The 27,025-nt window shown below is 32.2% G+C and overlaps 1 protein-coding gene across 1 annotated transcript; it reads left to right on the top strand.

Moving 5' to 3' along the window:
- Window positions 1-7,372: 7,372 nt before the first annotated feature.
- LOC139904303 (ethylene-responsive transcription factor TINY-like) lies at window positions 7,373-8,641 on the top strand. Its single transcript, XM_071886239.1, has one exon. The coding sequence runs from the start codon at window positions 7,610-7,612 to the stop codon at window positions 8,447-8,449; it is 840 nt and encodes a 279-aa protein (XP_071742340.1). The 5' UTR covers window positions 7,373-7,609; the 3' UTR covers window positions 8,450-8,641.
- Window positions 8,642-27,025: the final 18,384 nt, after the last annotated feature.

A 27,025-nucleotide genomic window follows, 5' to 3' on the forward strand; every position in this document is an offset into this window, starting at 1 on the left:
TCAATTAAACATGTTATGATTAAGTACATATATATTAAACCTTAGCTGACAATGCAGGTTTAGTTGTGTTTTACTTGATGAATGTAAACTAATATATCAGTTAACTAAGTGAGTTGGTATATATGATAGAGACTATTTGATACTCCGTATATGTTTTAGGATCATTCTCATTGATAATGTACATTTTTGTAATGAAAAAACAAAATATATCAAAAATCAAATGAAACTTTCATCAAAAGATGAAAATTACACAAAAACATACAAAGCACGGGCAGAGCAAAACGCAACAAAACGCAAACTAATAATGTACCTTCTAGTAATAACATTACACACACATACATACATACATACATACATACATACATACATACATACATACATACATACATACATACATACATACAATATATATATATACACACACATTGTATGTATGTATGTATGTATGTATGTATGTATGTATGTATGTATGTATGTATGTATGTATGTATGTATGCATGTATGTATGTGACAGACAAAAATCCGAGCTAGATATAATGTAATGACCCGAAATTTTCAATGATTATATATTATATGAGATTAATATTTACATGAATAAATATTTCCAACATGTTAAGCAATCAAACTTGTTAAGACTTGATTAATTGAAACGGATTTTGTGTTAACGTTTGACCACCCAGTTTGTCCGATGATTCACGAACGTTATAACTTGTATATGACATGATATTATATATATGAACACATATATATGTTTAACATGATGAAATGATAAGTAAGTATCTCATTATGTATATTAACAAATTAACTTTTTACATAAAACAAGACTACTAACTTAAGAAATTCAAAACGGTATCTATATGTAACGATTATCGTTGTAATAACGTCCTAATATTTATATATGGTATTAAGATATATTCATACACCATGTTATCATGTTAACATAACAATTTAACATCTCATTTAAGTATAATAACAATGGATTAATTACATTTAACGAGATCGTTAACTTAAAGGTTTCGAAACAACACTTACATGTAACGACTAACAATGACTTAACGACTCAGTTAAAATGTATATACATGTAATGTATTAAGATGTATTGATACACTTTTGAAAGACTTCATGACACATATCAAAGTACTTCTACTTAACAAAAATACTTACAATTACATTCTCATTCATTTTCCTCAACAATTCTACTCGTATGCACCCGTATTCGTACTCGTACAATACACAGCTCCTAGATGTATATACTATTGGTATATACACTTCAATGATCAGCTCTTAACAGCCCTCATTTAGTCAATAAACATGTGGAACCATCATTTGACAACTAGCATGAATTATTACACTAAAAATCAAACTACAACTTGCTTAAATGGACACCCCCATTCACGTTTTTGATCACCATTCCACACACTTTCATTTTGCAATTTTCTTTCATCCATTTGATCTCTCTCTTGTTCTATGATGATGTTCTAAGTGTTATTCATCATATTCAACAAAATCTACATCAATCTAGCTCATAAATCCAACCTTTGATCAACCTACAAGACAACTACTCAAGAACACTTCAATAACACTTTCAAGTTTACTAGTTTACTTTCAAGCTTTCTAATCCATTCCAAGTAATCATCCAAGATCAAGAAACCTTTGTTATTTACAGTAGGTTATATTTATAAATCAAGGTAATATTCATATTCAAACTTTGATTCGATTTCTATAACTATAACTATCTTAATTCAAGTAGAAATCTTACTTGAACTTGTTTTTGTGTCATGATTCTACTTCAAGAACTTTCAAGCCATCTAAGATCCTTTGAAGCTCTAGATCATTTCTTGTCATTTTCAGTAGGTTTACCTACTATACTTGAGGTAGTGATGATGTTCATAACATCATTCGATTCATATTTACAAAACTATCTTATTCGAAGATTTAAACTTGTAATCACTAGAACATAGTTTAGTTGATTCTAAACTTGTTCCCAAACAAAGTTAATCCTTCTAACTTAACTTTTAAAATCAACTAAACACATGTTTTATATCTATATGATATGCTAACTTAATGATATAAAACTTGGAAACGCGAAAAACATCGTAAAACCGGACATACGCCGTCGTAGTAAAACCGGGGGCTGTTTTGGGTTGGAAAAATAAAAACTATCTTAATCTTTGAATTTGAAGTTTGTTTTATGAAAAAATGATATTTCATATGAACATGTTACTATATCCAAAAATCATGGTTAAACACAAAGTTGAAGTATGTTTTCCAAAATGGTCATCAAAATGTCGTTTTTTCGACGGAAATGACTACCTCTTTCAAAAACGACTTGTAACCTGTATTTTCGACTATAAACTTATACTTTTTCTGTTTAGTTTCATAAATTTCAGTTCATTATGAAACCATAGCAACTTGATTCACTCAAAACGGATTTATAACGAAGAAATAATGGGTCAAACAAAATTGGTTAGATTTACTAGTTTAGCTACGAAAATTTTATAACAAATCTATACTAACCATAACTTAACTAACTTATATTGTATTATACGTGTAGTATAATATATATTATGTAATCTTGATAGACCATAGACACGTATACAATGTTTTGACATATCATATCGACGTCATCTATATATATTATTTGGAATAACCATAGACACTCTATATGCGGTAATGTTCGAGTTAGCTATACAGGGTTGAGGTTGATTCCAAAATAATATATATACTTTGAGTTGTGATCGAGTCTGAGACTTGTATACACTGGGTCGTGAATTGATTCGAGAAAATATATTTATTTATGTACTACTAACTGCGAACTACTAATTGTGGACTACTAACGATGGACTGCTAACTTAACAACTTAAAACGTCATAACGTAATAAAAATATTGTGAATATATTTCGATCATATGTTGATATATATGTATATATTTGTTATAGGTTCGTGAATCGACCCGTAGCCAAGTCTTATTCTCGACAAATTAAAAATATGTGAAAGTGAGTTATAGTCCCACTTTTAAAATCTAATATTTTTGGGATGAGAATACATGCAATTTTATAAATGTTTTACAAAATAGACACAAGTACGCGAAACTACATTCTATGGTTGAATTATTAAACCGAATATCGCCCCTTCAAGTCTGGTAACCTAAGAATTAGGGAAATGACCCCTAATTGACGTGAATCCTAAAGATAGATCTATGGGCCTAACAAACCCCATTCTGGAATTTGGAATGCTTTAGTACTTCGATTAAATGGTAATTGCGATTGCCAGTATATGACATACTTGCGAGTATGCGGGGGATATTCGATATGCATTAAAGTTAATGTCGGTTACCAGGTGTTCATCATACGAATGATTTTTATATGCTTGCGAGTGTATGATTATTTATTAAATGAAATCTTGTGGTCTATTATTACAATTTGATATATATATATATAGGTTAAACCTATAACTCACCAACATTTTTGTTGACGTTTTTAAGCATGTTTATTCTCAGTTGATTATTAAGAGCTTCCGCTGTTGCATGCTAATTAAGGACAAGATTTGGAGTCAGCATGCTTGTATAATATTGTTTGAAAACTGCATTCGGAAAATAAATTGTTGTAAAATATTATTGTGAACCATTATGTAATGGTCGTGTGTAAACGCTATATTTTTGATTATCATTACTTGATAATCTACGTAATGCTTTTTAAACCTTTATCGATAAAATAAAGGTTATGGTTTGTTTTAAAAATCGAATGCAGTCTTTGAAAAATGTCTCATATAGAGGTCAAAACCTCGCAACGAAACCAATTAATATGAAACGTTTATAATAAATTTGAACGGGACATTTCATATAAGATGACCTTTTTGCACTTAGGTTTATATATGTTTTTATTTTTAATTAAATGTTTTGTGATATTTGATTAGTGGTTGAGACTAGTTTACGACAATGGTCACAGAACAATTTGTTTGTTTAATTTGAACTCCGTTAGGGATGCCTAATGTGAAGTTTTAATTTACAGATAACTGTTAAATACCCGTATGTGATGGAGTATTGTTTTATTCCTTAGTATAAATGCTTGTGACCAGTTGATGATATTCCTTTTTACCATTTTTTACTCACTCAAAACCACTAACCGTACCTACCTTCAACCTCTTGAAACCGTACCCTGATTTAACTGGGTTTTTAGTGAGATTTTTACAAAAGTGAGTTTGATGTCAAAATTGTTGGAATTTGATGTTGTTTGTACTAAAATCTTGTGGGTTTGTGTCTTGTCATGATTTTATAAACAACATGTGTTGGGTTTTATGGTCAAAATTGAGTTCAAGATCGAGATTTGGTGATTTTGGGGCAAAACCGTAACTTTGTTGCTGGTGCAACTCAAGAACACAGTGGTCCGACTGTCTTTGGACAGTCGGTAGTTTGTCTCTGGACAGTCGGTAGTTTGTCTCGGCAGTCGGCAGTTTGTCTCGACAGTCGGCAGTTTGTCTCGACAGTCGGCAGTTTCTCTCTGGACAGTCGGTAGTTTGTCTAGATATTTGAGTGACTGTCGATGACAGACTACCGAAATGGGCAGTTTGGGGAAAGTTTATGAAAAGTGTCAGTTCTTAGCCGTATGGTGCCCGTGTGTCTAATTTTGATTAAGTCACTATACTAACGTGGTTTATATTGTTCTCAGACGAGAAGAACAATGAAGAAGCTAAGAAGTTAGATAACTGAGATATAGCTTGTAATCGGTGAATGGGTTTATCTTCGGATAGAGTTTAAGTAGCATGTGCATGCTACTGTGGTTTACTCTATTACCATGCTTAATTTTAATATTATTTCCATGTTTAGATAATGGTTGTCATGCTAGTTGGATATTGCATGCTTATTGTTGTTAGATGATCTTATGTGCACACTGTGTTTGACACCGGCCAATCGTGCCTAGAAATTACAAATTTACCAAAATTCCAGCAATCAGTTGACTACTAGTTTAAGCAATATGTAGGGTCAAGTAAACAGTAAAAGAAAAAACAAAAAGAATAATAAAATAAACCTAAAGACAATTGTGCTTGATCAAGTATTCGTCAGTCTCAAAAGGACTGAGTCAAGAGTTGGGAACAATGTAGCCCCCGTCTACAAATCAAACAGTTAGAACAGTTTATATTTGAAAAGAAGAGATAGAAGTAACCAGATCTGCACAACGAAAATAAGAGAAGTAGTTTCAACAACAATGAAACTTGAAGAAAAGATATACGAACCGAGAAGTTAAACCCCATTTTGAGAAATTAGGGTTTTGAAGAAATCACAACAAATTAATGAAAGATTAATGAAATATGTAACACGACATTCCGTCTTCGAACCACAAAAGCAATAATCACCCTTTAACGATGAGTGAAGAATCGGAATACTAAGAGCACAGGGTGTCCCCCGTCCCCATGCTCGCCGTCCAGCCAAGATCGACGGTGAGGTCACCGTCGCCGACACCGAGTCGGCGTCGCCGGGGTTGATTCCCGGCGTCAATCTTCAGTTTCGGGACAAGGACGCTGCAATTTTTGAACGTTTGACATTGGGAATCGAATATACCCGTTAAAATTTGAACGTTGCGTTTTTTCCCCCTATATATTCCTCACATTATTCTTTCATTTTTTCACACCATTTTCTACAAATATTTCATTAATCTTCTCCAACTACACATTCTCAAACTACAAAAATCATGTCTTCCACCAAAGTTTCTCTCGACGTACAAAAATCATTTTCAGTGTCCATTTTGAACACTGAGATGTCGTACGTTGACAATGAAAAAAAATCGTTTGAAGATGTCGAACTTTCTGAGGTTGAAGATTGGACAAAGTTGACCAAGTTTCTTCAAAAAGAAATACCGTATGTGTTTACGCAAATTGTGTTTTTTTCCGAAGAGGCGCAAGAGTTGAAGTTTCTGTTTACGGATGAGCAATGAGATGCGCAAAAAGAAAGAGCCCGGACACGACCGTGTCGAATTGAGTTGTATCTTGTAAACATGGGCGTTTCTTCGGTTAACCCGGAGTACTCTGATTCGAGTAGCCTTGAATCAGGTTACGTGAGTCTGGATTCGATTTATTAGGCCTTTTTATTTAAATGTAATCGTATCGTATCCGTTTTATCTATGTGTAACTGTACTATTATTAATTTTAATTTTCTGTTAGGACTTTTTTATTAATTTTAATTTTTTTATTTAAAAAAAAAAAAAAATTGGACACTGAAATGGACACTGTGAACACCAGCACCCAACAGCCAGTCAGTCAATCTCAGTGTCCAAAATGGACACTGAAAATGAACACTGAAGAGGACCACTGGCATTCGTGCTCTAAGAATCAACAAAAATCATAAATATTTAGGGTATTCTTAATCGAAGGAATTTGAGAGAATCTAATCAAATATCAACCAGTAGCCAAGATTAATCAAGACTGAAATCAAAAGTGTGAACAATCACACAAGAACCAAGATTATAAAACTTTCATAGATTAAAGATAATCACTCACGATAGCTAAACACTTAATAACTAAGAGGGATATATAAAATTGCAGATGAAAAGCTTCGAACTGCACCATAATAAGATGAATCCAAATTGCAGATGAAAAGTTGAGAGAGAAAAATATGCCGGGTGGTATAAACGGCACCATAATAAGATAATGAAAACCCTAAAATTAAGAGGGATATATAAAATTGCATTTGACCATTAAAGGTCCCTCAAGTCTTCATGAAAAGCTTCGAACGCCTACATTCATTGCCTTTGGACCTCAATCTAACCTTGAATATCTTTATAGCTTACATTTAGGTCCTTTATCTTTAATTAAGAGTCAATTAAGTCCCTTAAGCTCCATATTAACTAAAAACACCACAAGTAAAATATAAAATAAAATTAAAATACTCATATGAAATTGCAAGTTAAATTTGTTTAAATCATATACTTTTAAAACTTTGACTTTATTACAATTATATGTAGATGTGTATGCATATGTATGTATAGTTGTAAACTTGCAATGTGCTTTTGACCTACTTGGTCAAAACATTGCGCATAGATGTACCCTTAAATGGTACTCGGTATAGTTTAAGTTTATTGTTACACACCTGTGTATTTAAATGCCTTCTACATACATTATTTTAAGTAGGTAGTATTTCCCTTTTCACATGCCCTCTATTTTTGTGCTACCGCACCTCCTTTATTATTTTATGGGTTCCCTTCCCCTCTCCTCGGTCGGTTTCTGATTACCACAATTATCTCTCTATATCTATTATTCTATATACACACATTATGTTATGCATATACAGTACATAATATATTACATACATCCATCTACCCACCCACTATATATAAACTTCTCTCACAACCACTCTTGTATAACTTAAATTCATAACCACGAACCTCCCTTCTTCATCCCAAAATACACATCTCAATATTACTACACAATCCGGGTCGGGTTGGGTTAAGTATACATCTCACACACCAAACACTTTAAAAACTTGAGTCCGCGTTTATATTTCGCATACATCCAAAGCCTCCCTTTTCCCTAAAAACGTACATCTCCAACTACTAAACATTCCGGGTCGGATCGGATCGGGCCAGACAATCTTAATATTTCTTGATTACTGGTGATAATGGCGGATGCCGGAATGGAAACTGAACCCGCATCCACTACATTATCTGACCCTTTTGTCAAACAAACCGGGTTGATCGAACCAAACCCTAAAAGACTGAAAAGGGTCCATGAAAACCTGGATGATGATGATGATGATGATGATGGAAATGATACCGGCTGTTGTGATAATAATACTAATACTAATACTAATAATAACAATAATAATATTAGTAACAGCAAAACAAACAACAATAATAGTAAGCATCTAGTTTATAGAGGTGTTCGGATGCGGGCATGGGGAAAATGGGTATCCGAGATCCGAGAACCAAAGAAAAAATCTCGGATCTGGTTGGGTACCTTTTCCAACCCGGAAATGGCCGCACGTGCACATGATGTAGCAGCACTTTCTATCAAAGGTAAGTCGGCGATCCTTAATTTCCCCGAACTCGTGGATCTTTTGCCCCGACCCGAATCATGTTCACCACGTGACATCCAAGCTGCCGCTACTAAAGCTGCTTCCATGGACCACCTTATTCCAACGCCGTCAACACCTTCCACGACATCTTCTTCGTCGTCCACGTTGACATCCTCGTCATCTTCCACGTCATTGGTTACATCGGATGAAGTGTCAACGACACCAGCTGAGGAGTTGAGTGAGATAGTTGAGTTGCCAAGTTTAGGAGGGAGTTATGACTCAGCTGAGTCGAGGGATGATTTTGTATTTGTTGACTCGGTTTGGGATCACTACGCATCGCCATCGTGGACAGAGGAGTATGACGTGGCATGTTTTGCTGGAGAGACACCTTTTTATGGATCTTCTAGTGGTTTTTTCTTTGATGCGTTATTATGGCAACATTAAAAAAGTTTAAAATAATAATAAAAAAAACTCACAAGAAATATATTGTTTGTGTGGTTTTTTCATTTTGTTTAGCCCCCTAATTGGGGTTTTGTTTGGCCTTTTATTTTGTTTTGTTTTAGTCTATTACGTGTATTTAATCCCAATGTCTTGATGCTTCAAGATATCTTCTACTACTTTTTTCTTAATTTTGCTACAAATAATAAATGAGTGATGATTGTTGCATAAGATATTTTTGTAACCTTTTTTTTGGTTGCTTATTGTATTAGCGATGAAGCCACTTAATACGTATTCATAATGCATATACTTATTCGGTAGTCCGTACTATTTTATTCCAAGGTAAGATTTTATGCTTCATTGGGATTTTGCCTTTTCTTTTGGTCCATATGAGGCCCCTATTCCTAAAAATTAATCTCTAACCTTTGTTTTATTCTTCTGTTTTTTGATTTATTTTTTTATTATAAGAAACTCGATGTATGTCTTTTTGGAAGCATCTTACATAAAGATAGTATTTTGTTTCCTTTCATAAAAAAGGAAACTATCAAAGCCTTTCTTGGCACATCGCTAAAGACACCAAATGTTTTTCAACCTCATCTGTACTTGGTCAACTAGTTGAAGGTAACCTTTAAAGGTAAAATTTAATATGGTTGATGAGTTTCTTGAAAAGATGTACTGAGTAATTCGTATAGTTTTAGCATTTTACGTCAGGTTTGGTGAGTCAAGCAATCAATAATGACTTTTGGTCTAAACAAATCAACTTTCAAATAGGTTAAATGGGTTGGTGTCGAGACTAGGATCTGAGTCTAACTGGGTCAAGACAAAATTTTCATCCTATTACAGGTAGTGTCGGGTTTGGGTTGAGACCGATTTTCAGTAGTTTCATTTCTTAAACCCGTGTTTTAGTTTTTACATACTTGTTTGGGTTTTCAAATTCGCGGTCAACTTTAATTTTCGTGTTTTATTTTTCAAATTCGAGTATCAGTTTTCTTATTTCAATTTTCAGGTTTCAGTTTCGCATTTAAATTTTTACGGTTTTCACGACTCACAAAATTGAAAACTAAATTGAAAAACTGAAAATAGAATCGTGAAACTGAAAACCCAACGCAAATCTAAAAACTGAAATGTGAAAAGAAAAGCTGCAACACGAAACTAAAAACTGAAAATTAAAACGCAAAACAGAAACCGAAACGCAAAGTGAGAACTGAAACACAAACCGAAAACTAAAACTTGAAATTAAAACATAAACGAAAAATGAACCAAGTTTTTGCTAGTAGGTAGGGGCTCCAATGTGATTCGAATTATATCATATTTTTTTTCTAGTTTTTAATATATATAAAATAAAATCATTAGTAAACAGTGTCGACTTAAGAAATCAAATTCAACGGGAAATTGATTTTTTGTCGGTACTAGTTATATTTGAATATTATTTTAAGGATTGTTTATCTTTAAAAATAGAAATTCAAAATACATATGGAGTCCGACTAGTTAAATTTAGTGGTTTCTTATACAATTAAAAGTAAATGCTATAGATTCTGAAATATACGGGTCTTGTAGTTAATTTTAATGATGTCCTATACATTTTAAAGCGTATTATCTACACAAAATTTTCAAAATAGTGCTGTCCAATCCACGGGTCAAAACTTAGAGTCCACTTGTTAGTAAGTATCACTTGTTAGGTGACGCTCACAATTTTGATGGTTACATTTTAATCTAACCTTATACGGAGTATATTCCAACAATATTACTCTATTAATCAATTAAGTAGTACATGAAGGCATGAATTCTCTGCTTATCGTTACATTATATTACATTTTCACTTACTATTTTGGTTATGATGACAAGTAAGAGTAACCATACAAGTCATTATCTATCCGAGGCTAGGGACTCTCATTCCTTTTCAAAAGATGCATCATAGCAACTTTTACAAAAAGTCGATGCAAATTGCATCATAATTTTCAATATCACTTTTTAGAAGAATATCCTCTTTTTTTTTTCTTCCCGTTTTATATATATATATATATATATATATATATACATACTAGCTTAGTGTCCGCGAATTCGCGGGGTTACTTTATGAGACTAAGCAAGTATTTGTTGGTAAGGACTTAATGTGAAACCTTATATTATTTATGTGGTTTATAGTAATGCCGACATTCATATAATATTGCTATATGGTTATTCACCAAACGATAGTATGTAGATCTTTGCAAACCTATGTAATCGAGAGAGCTGTAAGATATCTACTAATATCATTGCATGAGTATCCCATCCTTGAAGATCTTTAATAATCACAAACTTGACCTTGTTTGCGGGCATCCTGAAGTAGATATTCAAAATATTAGTCATAGATAATCATCTTAATTGAATCCCCACTATTCATTTATAAATACTGAATATTTAATCAGCTTTAACTAATTGAGTCGAAAACAATTTAAGGTCGAAAACCATTTGTGCATAACTAATCAACGAGAACCAAAAGTTCGATTTTTAATCTATATACAAACATAAGTTGGACCTTCAGAGTCTACATGACCAATCTAAATTCTACATTTCGTATAGTATTTGTTGTAATCTCAACGTCAACATTATGTTTCTCAAAATGTGTTGTAGAAACCATCTAAATATCAAAATGTCACAATGTAAACCATGTAATCAATACTAATTAGTTACTAAAAGACACCAAAACTGACCCAATAAGTCATTTGTAAATACAAAAACTGACCCAAATTGACTCAGAAGAGGATTCAATCCCTAATATTCATAGAATCTCTAGTGAACAATATGCAACAACATAGTGAGTCATACATTGTTTATGTAACAACCCTGCTTTTTCCGTCACTTCCGTTAACTTTCTGTTAATTAATTTAACGGCGATTACTTGACTTTTATGCGTTTATGTGTAATAAATACATACTTGATCCTTAGAGGGTTACATTAATTAATATGGGTTGATATTAATGCGAATAAACATTTCAGATAAAGAAATACGATAAAAACGATACGATTTTGATAACTGCTTTTCGAGCAACGAAACGCTCGGGTTTATTTTAATAATTAATTTATTAATTATTAACTTTTTAAAAATATTTAATTTATTGAGTTTTTAATAAATTAAACGTTTGATTGCGTTTTAACGATCGGTTTAGCATTCCGGGCCTTCGGTACGACTAAACGGCACTTGAAACGGACCACGAGTACAAGCTTTTACACAAAACGAGCCCGAGACCCGAGCCCGAGGCCACATGGCCGTGACCTCATACATCATCATCCTTGATCCCATGATTAGCCCATGCATGTTGACTATTAGTTTTAGGCCCATGTTTGTTGACTTTTGGTTTTTAAACACTAAATATCTAACTAGATAATTCTCTAAACAATTATTACACCCTCATTCTATCCTACATCCACAAAAGTGCAGTTCATTCCTCCTTCCTCTCTTCTTCTTCACGTCAAACACACACACACACACAAATCAACCATCAAACTTGCTTGTTTGCTCTTACTCGTTTGATCAATCTGGCTCCGATCGTCGTTCTCTACGCGCCAGTATACACAAATTGTGTTTTGAGGTATAATTACACTAACCCCAATTCAATTAAATCTAATTTTATTCAATTACATAGTGTAATCAAGTCTAGTGCTCAATTGATTGTGTTATTACTCGTTGTTAGTCGTTAATTTGACCAATTGATATTGTTTACATGAAAAATGAATTGTATTCTCAAGGATCTGATGAGAGTTGACTTTTTATCTGATCATGTAACATGTTTAGATGTTTAGCTTTCGAAAAACTATTAACTTTAGGCTTTGATTTCACTTGATTTCGTTACCGTATGCTTAAGATATGCTAAATCGAAGTTTTGGCTAGTTTATAATTGAAATCCGAATTCTCTGAGATATGTGTTTATTAAATTAGCTAATGAAAAGTGTACTAATGTAATTTTTGTGAAAAATCATGCATTTTTGACTTAAGAATTGCATCAAAAGCCTTTGTAATGCTACCGATATGTTTAAACGAAGATTCATACGTTAAAGTGTACCGAAACTGTTTTAATGCTAGAAATAATTACCTAGAGTGAACTAAAAATTGATCGAGGCTTTGATATTCTGGATTATGTTATTTCATATGTTCCTTGACATATTTCATTTGCATGTTAACATCTGAAAACGTTAATTGCCATGAGTTATAAGCTTGATAAATTGACATGTCTAGTTGCTGTCCAAAACTGATAGATCAGTAAAGATCGGTTAGTCTGTACAAATTGGCTAAACAAAAATTGCTCGATTTTTAATATGTGTTAGTTTAACTTGTACTTGAACCATATCCACTGGTCTTGTATCAATTGCATGTCCCTAGCTCCGGTTATAGCCAAAACGAAATCAGTGCGCGGTCAGAAACTGACTTGGCAAACCATAAATGTATCCCTTCTGATTCCTGAATTTTAATTATCGTATGAGACCCTGGATGGACTTTTTGGAATCTATTTTGAGTATAATTATGATCTGGAGTTTTCCATGTTTGGATGAATTTTTTACTATGAGATAATATGCTAAGTTTGCTACATGTACATGAACTTTGTGCACAACGATAAACTGAAATAGTGAAATTGACCATGTATGACCTAAAACGTGTTGTTTGACTTAGGTTTGACATGTTGACCAACATTTGACATGAACCTACTGATGTTGACCTTAGTTGACTACTTTGACCAAGTTTGACTTTTGGTTTGACTTTGGTTGACTTTGTTTGACTTGCATGATCTAGTTAACTATATGTTGACTTTTACATTGAAACGCGTCGAGTCGAGCAATAAGACAACTTATACTATGAAACCACATTTGTTTAAGACATATTTATTGACCAACCTAAATGCGTATACTTAGGTTGCATTACTCGGCTATAATCCGTACAAGTTTTTTGTCTGTCATCCGAGCTTTATTCAAAGGTGAGTCTACAGTCCCGCTTTTTATACGTTTTCAGGGATGAGAATACACGCTGTTATACTTACATTTTCAAATGATTTTTGTATTGACACGAGTACTATATATGCATATTGAGTTTGTTCAAAAAGCCTCTAGCTTGAATACTTTTAATACCATCGGTGTAAACACAATTTAGATGGACGGATCTGTTAGGTTGACAACCTCACCCTACAATATTAACTGTGGTGCATTTACTTTGAATATTAGATACACTTGAACAAGTGTATAACATTTTATGAGGTAAAGGCGGGTATAGTGGATTCTATACTCGGGTCATTGCTAGTATTCAGGTGCTCATAGATTATGCAAACGTTTCGCAACTTGGAGTTATACTTTTGAAATCTCGTGGTCAATGAACTTGAACTTATTTCAGATAACTGTTTTTCAGATACAATACAATGTTATTTAAAACTGTGGTTTACGAACAAATGAGATAAAACTAGACATGGTATTGTCTACAGCTATTTAAAACTTGACATGGTAGTGTCAACAAGCTTTTGAAACGGGACACGGTGTTGCCTACAAACTTTTAACATTGAACCTTGGTGGTCTTCCACTAATAAACATTTTCAAAATATTGTTTCTTAAACGTACTGTATTGTTTACTCAAAACCTGTAGATTCACTCAACATTATTGTTGATCCTGTTTTGCGTGTTTTATTCTCAGGTATTAATTGCTTCCGCTGTAAAATATTGCTGTTACGTAGAAGTCAAGCCAAGCACTGAGACCAGAGTTAACATTCCGTTAAAGGGATTTTTAATGGGGTGTTACAGATGGTATCAGAGCTTTGGCTATAGGGAACTAGGATACATTAGTGTGTCTAACCGTAGGGCGCATTAGTGATGTCTAGTCTATAGCTGTGTGTCTTGGACGACTTTTATGCACCATACTCGCACTGTATGTGTCACTATGCTACATGTAGGGCTATACATTACATCACGTACATATACGCCGTATACCCATACAATATGGACTTAGACTAAATATTGTATCACGAATCACATACGTACACACGACGCGATATTTAACAAAATTAAGTTGACAACGCCATCTTGAACTTATGGAGTGATGTCGAATGGAAATGTGAGATAGCGTAATGTAATTGTGATGCCCCGACCAAATCCATATGGACGAGAACATTACATTTGATTACATCGCGAGGTATTGACCTCTATATGATACATTTTTACAAACATTGCATTCGTTTTTAAAAGGCAATCTTTCATTTCATCGAAAGTTGACAGGTATGCATACCATTTCATAATATCCAACTATAAATGACCTAATCCGTCATTTACTTAATAATCTCTAATGAACTTCAATGACTCGAATGCAACGTCTTTTGAAATATGTCATGAATGACTCCAAGTAATATCCTTAAAATGAGCTAATGCACAGCGGAAGATTTCTTTCAAACCTGAGAATAAACATGCTTTCAAGTGTTAACCAAAAGGTTGGTGAGTTCATTAGTTTATAGTAATCATTTTATTTTCATCATTTTAATAGACCACAAGATTTTAAATATTATAAAACGTGCAGAAGTCCCATTCCAACTGCACAAAAATATCTTTCATATGAAGAACACCTGGTGAGGATTCAAAATATAATAGTAACCATCTGTGCCGGTATTTCACCCCACGGCTGAATACATGTGCCTTCAAAATATAGAACCTCGGTGCTGGTCTTTACACCCCACGGCTGAACACATGTTTATAAAATATAGGACAACCGGTGCCAAAATGTCGTAAATAATAAACCATCCACCTGGCTCGGGAGCTCATACGCTCTAACGGAAACCGGGGGCTAATGCATGTCATAATAATCAACCCCAATCCCAGATAATTCTAACATAGAATGCAGTTAAGGTACTTGTGTCTATTGCATCAAACATTTATAAATGCGCATGTATTCTCAGTCCCCAAAAATGTAAAGAGTAAAAAGGGAATCAAATGAAACTCACGCATATAAATATTGTAAAACAGTTAATAAAGAATTTGCATGTATTCTCAGCCCAAAAACTTAAAGAGTAAAAGGGAGCAAATGAAACTCACGATACTGTATTTTGTAGTAAAAATACACATGACTGTGTTGAACAATGCAGGGTTGGCCTCGGATTCACGAACCTATATCATTTGTATATACATTAAAACGTATCCTTGTAATCAGACAAATATATACATTATTATTAGTAATATAATTTTTATATTAATAATTTATATATCTTATTAAGTATATTCATTTTATATATTTTTTATAAATAAGATATTAATATAGTTTTATGATGTGTATTAAGTATATTGTTATATAAATATCATTTGCTAGTTAACTCTATGAAAATATCAAGTAAAGGTAATAATACTATTAGATTTGATAATAATAATAATTAGGAAAATTTTATATAAAATGTTAATTTTTAATGATACTTATAATGTTAATAATAATGATACCTTTTAATAATAATAATAATAATAATAATAATAATAATAATAATAATAATAATAATAATAATAATAATAATAATAATAATACTAATAATTACGAAAGTGATACTAATACTAATATCAACGAGATTAATGATAACTAGTAATATTTTCATAATACTAATAATCCTAATCAAACTCATAATAATAATAATAACAAATGATCTATATGATAAAGGTTTTTAATAATAACAATACTTATAAGAATATTACTAATGATATTATTAATGATTATACTTATGTTAATAATAATAGTAGTCATAATCATAATGATAGTATTAATACATGTATTAGTAATAGTAATAATGATAAAATTCATAATACTTAATTAATGATACTTCTAATAATAATGATAATAATCATAATAATAATTAATGATAATAAAAATAACAATAATAATAATAATAATAATAATAAAAGTATTAATAATGATAAAGGCTACCTTAAAAGCTTTTAAAAAAAAAAATAAACTGCTCGTCCCCGGGTTCGAACCCACGACCTCATGTAAACCTGCTAACACCTCAGACCACCCTGCTGTTACTACATTTCTGATTTACTTCGCCTTTTAATTGTATTTAACCTGTATACATTATCTGTTTTAATATCCTACTTCTTTAATTAATTGTCACCCGTCTACTTCTACCTTATTTGCTAAAATCCAGCGACTAGAATCCCATATACAAGTTTACTAGAAAACCTTAATAGCCCAATAAAAGTTTGATCCATCAACGTTTTAAATGGCTCAAGAAAACTAGCCCATGTATACTCTTAAATGGCCTGAGTGAAAATTGGATAAAAGTGATAGATAACAAACAAAATTCAGTGCTGCTACCCAGCTAGATCCCATCGACCAGCAGCCATCCTTTTTTATACGCAATCAATAACAACACTTTATGTTTTCATCATTCTCTTTATTTTATTATATCTCGGTATGTTCATAATCCTCATCTCCTCTTTCATAATCGATCATATCATTGTGACACCATCACCGTCGTGGCTTAACAGATCATATACGAGCACGTATAGTAGCAGTTTTATAATAACCTTTGGTGCTTTCGCCCGAACAGAAAACTCAACAGCAACCGTAGTATGAACAGCAAAATATTAGAAGTGGGTGGCGGTTATAACAGAAAATAAAGTGGGTTTTGTTAGTTATAAATGGGTGTTTGGATTCTAAAGTTAGAAACGCTTAAGAGTGGTCTCAATCTGAATGCATTAGAGCTTCGTGGTTTCTTGTTCATTCATAACCGTAAACAAGGAGATTTTAGTTTGTTGTTTCGAATAAAAAAAATATATGGTAATAGCAGTAATGGATTGCAGCTTGGGGTCTTCGATGGTGATGATCGTGTTTCTAATTAATGGAGATCAAAGGTGGTGACCTTGTATGGTGGGTTGTCGTTGATGGTGAGGTGAAGAAGAAAGAGATGGGTGGTTATGGGTTCATGATCCAAAGGAGAAAGAAAGAGAAAAAAATGATAAAGATGATAAGGGTTGCGGTTGTGGAGTTAGTTATCGTTGATAGTGTTGACAGAATGTCGAGTGATTTTATTCAAAACGTTGTACAATTCGATTTGTCTGATAGCAATAGGCGTCGACAGGATTTATTCCAAGGACAGAAGGAAAAAAATAAAAAAAATAAAAGGGTGACTGTGATTGCTAACAGATTTTGTAAATTGCTGTATAAATTGTATATGATTGTACTAATGATAGAGATGGTTAACCAATTGCAGATAAAAATCAAAAGCTTAAAGGGAATGGATGGAAGCGTAAACTGGTTCCACTAAATTATCTGATTCCTAATCTGTAACTATTCTATATTCAGTATTATCTTAAATATAATTTGTTTATTAATAATAAAAATATTATTAATAATAATAATTAATAACAATATTATTAATTACGGTTTTTATCAAAATATATTACATTTGATATAATTAATGATATAAATGATAAATTTAATTATTTTTTTATGATAATATTAATATTAATAATGATAATTATAAAAGTAATATTAATATTAATCCTTAATAACTAATAACATTACAACTAAATAATAATGTTAATCGTCCTTATAGTAAATTTTTATATTTTAAGTATTTACTATAATAATCACGAATCTTAAATTTATTGAAATTTTAATATTTAATATTTATTAATATTGATATTAAGATTAATAATAATGATGGTAGTAGTAGTACTATTGATCATAACCATTATACTTTTAAACTTATAATTACACTTAATTTATTAATCATATTATATATGATATAATTATACCTATTGTATATTTAATATTTATATATATAATATATTTTACAATATAATAGTCATAAATAGAATTTCTATTTATCTATACATATATGGAGTTATATCATATATACATTTATGTTTTTATTCTAATGTAACTTAATTATTCTAGTTATTACTTTTACATTTTAATTCTAGTGATTCATTTATATTTTATTATTTTCTATACTCTCATTTATATTTATTTAGATATGTATACATTTATATATTTACACACTTGTTCGTGAATCGTCGGGAATAGTCAAGGTCAAATGCATACATGAACAGAGTTCAAAATTTTAAGACTCAATATTACAGATTTTGCTTATCGTGTCGGAAACATATAAAGATTTAAGTTTAAATTTGATCGGAAATTTCCGGGTCATCACAGTACAAAAGAAATTTCGTTCCGAAATTTGAGTGAGGTCGTCATGTGATGTCAAAGCTAAGGGGTATAAAATACTATTAAATTTTTGCAGGAAACACTATTAAATACGATACAATTTTACACAAGATATTTATTTATTTATAGAATGGATATACTTAAACCTTGCTACAACACTTATAGGCAGTGTACCTAATCGTACAGTAGTGTAGTTTTTAGTAAGTCCGGTTCGTTCCACAGGGAAATCTTTAAACAAAGCTCAACGCTATATTAGTTTACTTTTATAAAAATACAAACATATATATAAGTAATATTATTATTATAAAGGGGGGTTTTTACCGTTTAATGACCGGTTTGTCGATTTTAAGATTTTAGTCGCAGTTAAAACCTAATGTAAAATATAAAATAAATACAAAACTTAAATTAAAGCGTAAAGTAAATAACGATAATGAAATTGCGAATAATAAAAATGCGATAAAATAAAATTGCGATAATTAAAAAGTACGATAATTAAAAGTGCGATTAAATAACAATAAATAAAAGTGCGATAATTAGAAGTGCAATTAAATATAAAATAAAGGAAATTAAATATGAAATAAAAGAATTATGCTTATTTAAACTTCCGTAATCATGATGTTTGACGTGTTGATTTTAGTTTTATGCCCATGGGTTAATTGTCCTTTGTCCTGGATTATTCAATATGTCCATCTGGTTTTTGTCCATAACAGTCCATCAGTCATAAATATAAAATGCAAGTGTCCTCGTCAAATTATTATTATACCCGAAGTTAAATATTCCAACTAATTGGGGATTCGAATTGTAACAAGGTTTTAATACTTTGTTTAATGAATACACCAGGTTATCGACTGCGTGTAAACCAAGGTTTTACTACTTTGTTAACAATTACACCAATTACCCTTGAATGTAATTTCACCCCTGTTTTAATTATTCTAGTGGCTATTAATCCATTCCCGTGTCCGGTTAAATGAACGATTATTCGTACATATAAATACCCCGCCCATCGTGTCCGATCGAGTGTATATGGTAATTTATAGGGACGCCCAATTGTAAATCTTTATATTAACATTAACAAACTTTCATTTAGTTAAACAAATATAAAGCCCATTAATAGCCCATAGTCTAATTTCCACAAGTGTCGTTCTTTTGTCCAAACCCCAATTATGGTACAAAGCCCAATTACCCAATTTTAGTAATTAGCCCAACATCATGATTACTTCGTTTTAAATAAGCATAATAATAACTTAGCTACGAGACATTAATGTAAAAAGGTTGAACATAACTTACAATGATTAAAAATAGCGTAGCGTTACACGGACAGAATTTCGACTTACACCCTTACAACATTCGCTAACATACCCTTATTATTAGGATTTAAAATTAAAATTAAAATTAAAATATAAATTATATATATATATATCGTATATATTGAGAGAGATAGAGAAATAAGATATGAAATTTGATCAGAATTCGGTTTGCTTTATAGCCAGACTTGATTTTTGGGGCTCCGCGACTCGCGGCAAAAGCCTCTTCAAACTCCGCGAGTCGCGGAGATAGAAATTACAGCTCAGTCCTTGGAGTTTTCTCTGCCGACGGTTTTTATTATATATATATATAATATATATATAATTAATATAATTAATTATATATTATATTATATTTATATACATAGTTAACTTGTAATTTTTAGTCCGTTGCGTCGAGCGTTAAGAGTTGACTCTAGTCCCGGTTCCGGATTTTCGAACGTCCTTGCGTACAATTTTATATTTTGTACTTTGCGTTTTGAATCTTGTACTCTTGTGATTTCGAGACGTTTCTTATCAATAATTGGAACCTTTTTGATTGTCTTTTGTACTTTTGAGCTTTTTGGTCGTTTGCGTCTTCAATTCGTCGAATCTGTCTTTTGTCTTCACCTTTTATTATTTAAACGAATATCACTTGTAAATAGAACAATTGCAACTAAAAGTTTGTCTTTCTTGAGGAATAATGCTATGAAATATATGTTCGTTTTTAGCATTATCAAATATTCCCACACTTGAGCGTTGCTTGTCCTCAAGCAATATTGTCTTGAAATACTAGAATCACTTCTTTATTCTTCACACTTTGTACATCAGTGATTTCTATACGGCGGTATAAACAATGGTAGTAACGATATGGTTTACAGTCCCACATGACTATAAAAATTTAGATCCATCAAGGAAATTGGATCTTTATGAAAACATTTGATCTTTTGAAAATCTAGTTTTTACCCTAGATAAGTTTTCCGGGATAACCCTTTACCGGTGTTTGCAAAATATTTTTGTGGGTTTGGTGGGTTTTAGATTTGAAAATTTTAGCTCAAAACTTGCGGTTTTGTGTCACCCACTTGCTAACCTTGTATTTGGAAAGCAACACGTCCAGTTTACTTGTCCCGTATATTACCTTTCGGCAAACTACCGTCCGGTTGTAAAGGAAAGCGTTGAACAAGCAACTGTTAAGGCAATGTCCCGTGACATGCTTTTGATTATGGTTTATAACGTGTCGGACGCAATTACTATCCTTGGTAGGAGCAATAGTAAAGCTCACCCTTATAATTTTTCGGTATGGCACAAGGTCCTATCTTTGACCACTATGCAACCACCGTTCTTACGGTTGACACCCGATTTAGTTCAGGTGACCTAATGAATTCCAGGTGAATTCCTAGGATTTTACGTTCAATGGTAATGAACGCATTGAAAATAGGGTTTTCAGAAAACAAATCGGTTTGTAATTTTGATCAAAATATTTTCTCGTTCAAGCTCGAGTTTAGATATCATCGAATTCCATGAGTTTGTAATTCTCAATCTTTAAGGTCAATCTCTAGGATTGAGTAATATCAGTCTTAAAAGCTGATTTTTAATCTTTAAGGAGATTATCCTTTCTGGGGATCTGATTCATTAGTCTTATCAAGCTAATTTGCACGGTGCCCCCCCATTATGCGAGATAAATCCTTCTCATGGTTAGGATAAATCTGACCACTTGGCGACCCCGTTTTATGCTGAGGTCCGTGGATTTCCTGCTGATTTTAGTGATGACTTTTCTAGATTTTTCGTCAACCTACAGCTGGTCTGGACGACAACTTCATGACCTAAATCAAGAAGTGCGTTTCTTTTTCGGAAGACTTTACTTCCTTTTAATGATGGAATTGATTCATCGTGTAGATCCATCTCTTCTTTTCTTTCATTGGGTAAAACAGTTTAGTTTAGTCCAAAGCAAAAGTATTTTCAGTTATTTGTTACAGATATATGTGACATATGTTTAAAATAACTTGGTAAATTTTCCCACACTTGGCTTTTATTTTCCTTTTTATCGTCCTCTATTCCATTTTAAATGAATTTTAACATTTTAGTTTGTTTCTCAATTTATGTCCTTTCCGAGGTAACAATAATTTCGGTGTTAAAACCTAGTTTTATCGTTCATAAATATGTATAAACATGATTTTGAATTCATTTAATTGAAAATTTTGAAAAATTTTACTAGAATTGGGTAGTCAGTATATAAGACTAGGGCTGTTCTTTTTTATCAGAGAGCACTAGATTCTAATACAACTACTGCTTTACTAGTATTTTTAATGGTAACCAAGTGTTTAATATAAAAATTTTAAAATCCGAAAGAATTTAACCCCTTCCCACACTTAAGATCTTGCAATGCCCTCATTTGCAAGAAATCAGTAACAATTTAAATTATTGAGGGTGATTTGTGTGAAAATGATTAAATTTTTACCAAAGTTTCCAAATATATTGGCGTTTGTTTGCTGAATGATAAATGGTGCACATCATTTGTTCATTCCGTCTTGTTGTTATTTCACATATATTTTGCATCTTGTCGTCAAAATTAGTTGCTTTTGCTGAACTTAATGCCAGTCTTTGAAAATGCGTTGTTTTACCCTGTTGTGTACATAAGATAAACTACAAACATATATTCATATTTTTGAAGTTTGGTATATTACCCCACATTCAAAAATTATTAAAATCTAAGAATAAAAGTTAGATAATTATAAAAATGATTACAATATTTACAAAAATATTAAATGTATCAATAATTACAAATTACAAAAAAAAATAAAAAGTAAACTAAGGATGATATTGGTACCAATAGGGGTTCCAGGCATAACCATAAGTGCTATAGAATGCTTCGGCAGGGTCATACGTAGGATATGGTGGCTGCATCTCTATCGACCAAGGAGGGAAGACGGGTTTCGGTGTAGGAATATAGTTTCTACCTATATGTTGGCAATGCGCTATGATCTGGTTCTGATGAACTTGCCAATCTTCAAATGCTCTCTGTCTAGCATTTTCGTATTCCTGAGAAGCTATAAACCTATGCATTTCTTGCATCTCATTCCCCCCTCCTACATTACCTTGTTCCTGGTTTCTCTCCACCTGTGGATGTCTACCATGGTATCGTACTGCGGCGTTATTTCGCCGTTTCAAAACTTTCGCACCATGGTATACATTTAAACCTATAGTATCGCGGGGTTCCGGCTCTTCTAGTAATAATCCCCCCCGACTTATATCCACACCGAGATATTCACCAATCAAAGTAATAAAAATACCACCTCCTATTATGCTATGTGGACGCATCCCCCGAACCATAGCTGATAAATAATAACCCACACAATATGGTATACTTACAGCGCTCTGTGGGTCTCGAATACACATATGGTAAAACAAATCTTGTTCATTTACTTTTTCTTTGTTCTTACCCCTCTGTGTAATCGAATTAGCTAAAAACCTATGTATTACTCTTAATTCGGCTCTATCTATATCCAAATAAGAGTAGTTTCCCCCTTTGAAACGGTGATGGCTTGTCATTTGACTCCACACACCGTGTGTATCAAAATTCTCATCTATCTTTCTACCGTTTAGTATCAATCCTTTACAATCGGCAGACGCTAATTCCTCAGGCGTATATATACGTAAAGCCTGAGCCATGTCCAGTAAAGACATGTGGCGCATCGAACCGCCTAACAAAAATCTAATAAAAGAACGATCGGTTAAACTAGCTACCCGATCATTCAACTCTATACTACATAACAACTCTTCACACCATACTTTATATACAGGTCTGCGTATGGTGAATAAACATATCCAGTCATTAAAAGAAGAATTACCATACCTCTGTACAAGTAATTCCCTAATTGGCCCGGCCAATTCTACAGCTTCTAAGGGTCCCCATTCTATGACCCTCGGTACCTCAACAACCTTGGAATGAAGAGTATGCAAACCCAGTTGATATCTTGGATAATCTATCCAAAGTCTGTCAAATCTCAGGTTCGGGTGCAACTGTTCCAAGTGCATATCTGAAAAGGTCATGACTGGATGAGGTACATCCTGCTTGTAGTAGTTATCTACCTCCTGTTGTTCCAAATTCTCAGCAGGAGCATTGCGGGCTTGGGATGAAGATTCACCCCTTTCATTCTGCAAAACACATCAAACACAAATTTTGTGCATCCAAATATGCATTAGTGTCAGCAAAATCATCAATCAAAATAATTACAATGACATTATCAATTTATATCAAACTTAAGCTTATTTTCACATTTTTATCAAATCTACACTTTTTCAAATAAGCATATACGAAAATTTTCGCCAAGTTCATAACATTTAACTCAAATAACATGTCAAAATAATCATTACTAGCAATCAAACAAGTCTCAAATGGCATTATCTTTCAAAAATCAAGTTCATGAATTTTAGACTTGAAAAAGTCCACTTTAATTCTCAAAATCATGTTTAGTCTCAAAGTTTGGATCATTTAACTACCTAGACATGTTACACTACTCATCTTAGCAACAATTCATGACAAAAATCGGCCATAACCTGTTTATATCAAAAAGCCCCAAATTGCTCAAGAACACAAACCCTAGATTATTCAAAATTTGAAGTTTAAGGCTTCTAATCATGTTAAACAGCATCAATCTAGGTTATACAAGCATAATACATAAACAATTTAAGTCTAATTACACTAAAAAGCATCAAAATCAAATTGGGGAAAAAATAGCTCAAGAACACCAAAATTCGGATTAAATGGTGTTTAGGTGTAGAAATTTACCGTTTTTCTTGAGTAATTCTTAGATAGCATCCTTCTCAACATGATTTTAGCAAAAAATTTGGTGATTAACGGTTAAAAATTGGGATTTTTGGGGGTGTTTTTCGGGTTTTTTCGTGGGTTTTCGCTGTTATTTTGCAGTGTTTTTGAGTGTGGGAGAAGTGAACTGATCGTGCAGCTCGTTTTATTTTTTTTCTGATTTTTGGTCCCTCCGCGACTCGCGGAGGTTTTGTACTTCAAACTCCGCGAGTCGCGGAGTTTGCTTTTTTTTTTTTTTTTTTTTTTTTTTTTTATAATCATTAACTTATTAAAACAATTAAGTAATTAATTTTAAAATTTTGTTTCCCTTGTTATTTAGGACGAGGTCGTTTCGGATCGATGTCCTAGTCCGTCCCTCGACAAAATTTTAAAATTTGTCTTTTAGTAGCGATTGTTTTAAAAGCTAAGATTTTTGGGTTTTTTAATTTTTTTGGCATACTTTAAATCAATAAGATTAAAAATAATGATAATAAAAGTTCTCGTCCCTCCCTCGGGTAAAGCAATTTCGGTTCAAAGACCTAGTCTTCAACTTACGACGAATTTTAAAAATCATATTCTTAACTTAATGAGATAAAGTAAATTTTTGTTTTTAAATTCACACAACTTAAATATAAAATTCAAAATTAATAAAAAAAAATCACACCAAACTTAAAATTTGAAATGCATAAAATTAAAAATTCATATTTTTAAAAATTAAAAATTCACACCAAACTTAATTTAAAAATTCATATTATAAATTCATACCAAACTTATATTAATTTTTCAAATATTTACAATTTTAAATATATTGTTTTTACAAAATTTACAATATTAATTTAAGATTTAAATATTAATTTTAAAAACATGATAAAAATAAAATTAAAAATCTTTTTGTCTTTTTATCCCACTTTAATCAATCAAATATTATCAAAAATATGCGCCCCTCTTTTCGGTAAAGTAATTTCGGTTCCAAGACCTAATTTAACCCATGACGAATTTTTGAAATATTTTGGGTTGATTGATTAAAGATATTTATACCTTAAGAATAAACGTTAAATTTCGCAGTGATGTAATAAATTTTTGAATGATATCAATAATTTCGGCCGCCAAACCTAATTTTATTTAATACCAATTTAATACTTTTTAGCGAACAAATTAGCGTTTATTATCAAAAGGTTAAAAATAAATAAAAATAAAAACTGTACAGACATACCTGTGAAATAGATTTCTTAGTTATATGATCTATTATATTCATAAGATAGTCGGTTTAATTGGTTTTCCATGGCTGCATAGGCGTAACCTCGAGCATTCATTGTCTTTTCTTCTAAACATATGAACGGTCCGTCTCTGCATAAAGTAACAAATTCGGTATTTGAATAGGTTTGATTATTTGAACATTTACCTCCATGTGACCATTTTCCGCATTTGTGACATCGTTCTAGGTGTCGTGCTCTTCTTTTCGCTGCGGATTTTGATTTTCCTTTACCAAATTGTAACTTATTATCTTCGCATCTGGATCCTTTTCTAACTCCGTCCATTCTTTCTCTGATTACTGATACTAATTCACTCGGTAGTATGTCGTTATTACGTTTAGTGATCAAAGTGTGTAGCATTAGACCATGGTTTAGTTCACAGGCAGTCTTCATTTCGTAAAAACCTAAAAAAAATAAAAATTCAGAATGGGGGGAGAAGACTAGTTCTTTAGGGTCTGCTAGGGAAAGACCATTCGGGTTCCATTTTCGAGAACTACACGAAAACAGACAATCTAACTCTAACAGAAATACATATTATCCTTTAAAGACTTGATTCTCCCCACACTTAGTTAGCTGTGGTGTCGAAATTGTGATTAACTTCGTTGTCGACTTCCATCGGACCATGTATGTAATGTTTAACTCTGTGACCATTAACTTTAAATTCAATCCCATTTGAATTTATTAATTCTATCCTTCCGTATGGGAAAACTCTTTTGACTATGAATGGTCCAGACCATCTTGATTTCAATTTTCCAGGAAATAGCTTGAATCGTGAAATGAAAAGAAGAACTCTGTCTCCTTCTTTGAATTCTTTTGAACTTCTGATTCTTTTATCATGCCATTTCTTCGTTCTTTCTTTATAGATTAACGAATTTTCGTATGCTTCATGTCTTAATTCTTCTAATTCGTTTAGTTGACTTAATCGTAGACGTCTGGCTTCATGTAAATCGAGATTACATGTCTTCAAAGCCCAAAATGCTTTGTGTTCGATTTCTACTGGAAGATGACATGCTTTTCCATAAACAAGTCTAAAAGGTGTGGTTCCAATTGGAGTTTTGTAGGCTGTTCTAAAAGCCCAGAGTGCAT

Source organism: Rutidosis leptorrhynchoides, chromosome 4 (genome assembly GCF_046630445.1).
Source record: "Rutidosis leptorrhynchoides isolate AG116_Rl617_1_P2 chromosome 4, CSIRO_AGI_Rlap_v1, whole genome shotgun sequence".
Classification (NCBI taxonomy): domain Eukaryota; kingdom Viridiplantae; phylum Streptophyta; class Magnoliopsida; order Asterales; family Asteraceae; genus Rutidosis; species Rutidosis leptorrhynchoides.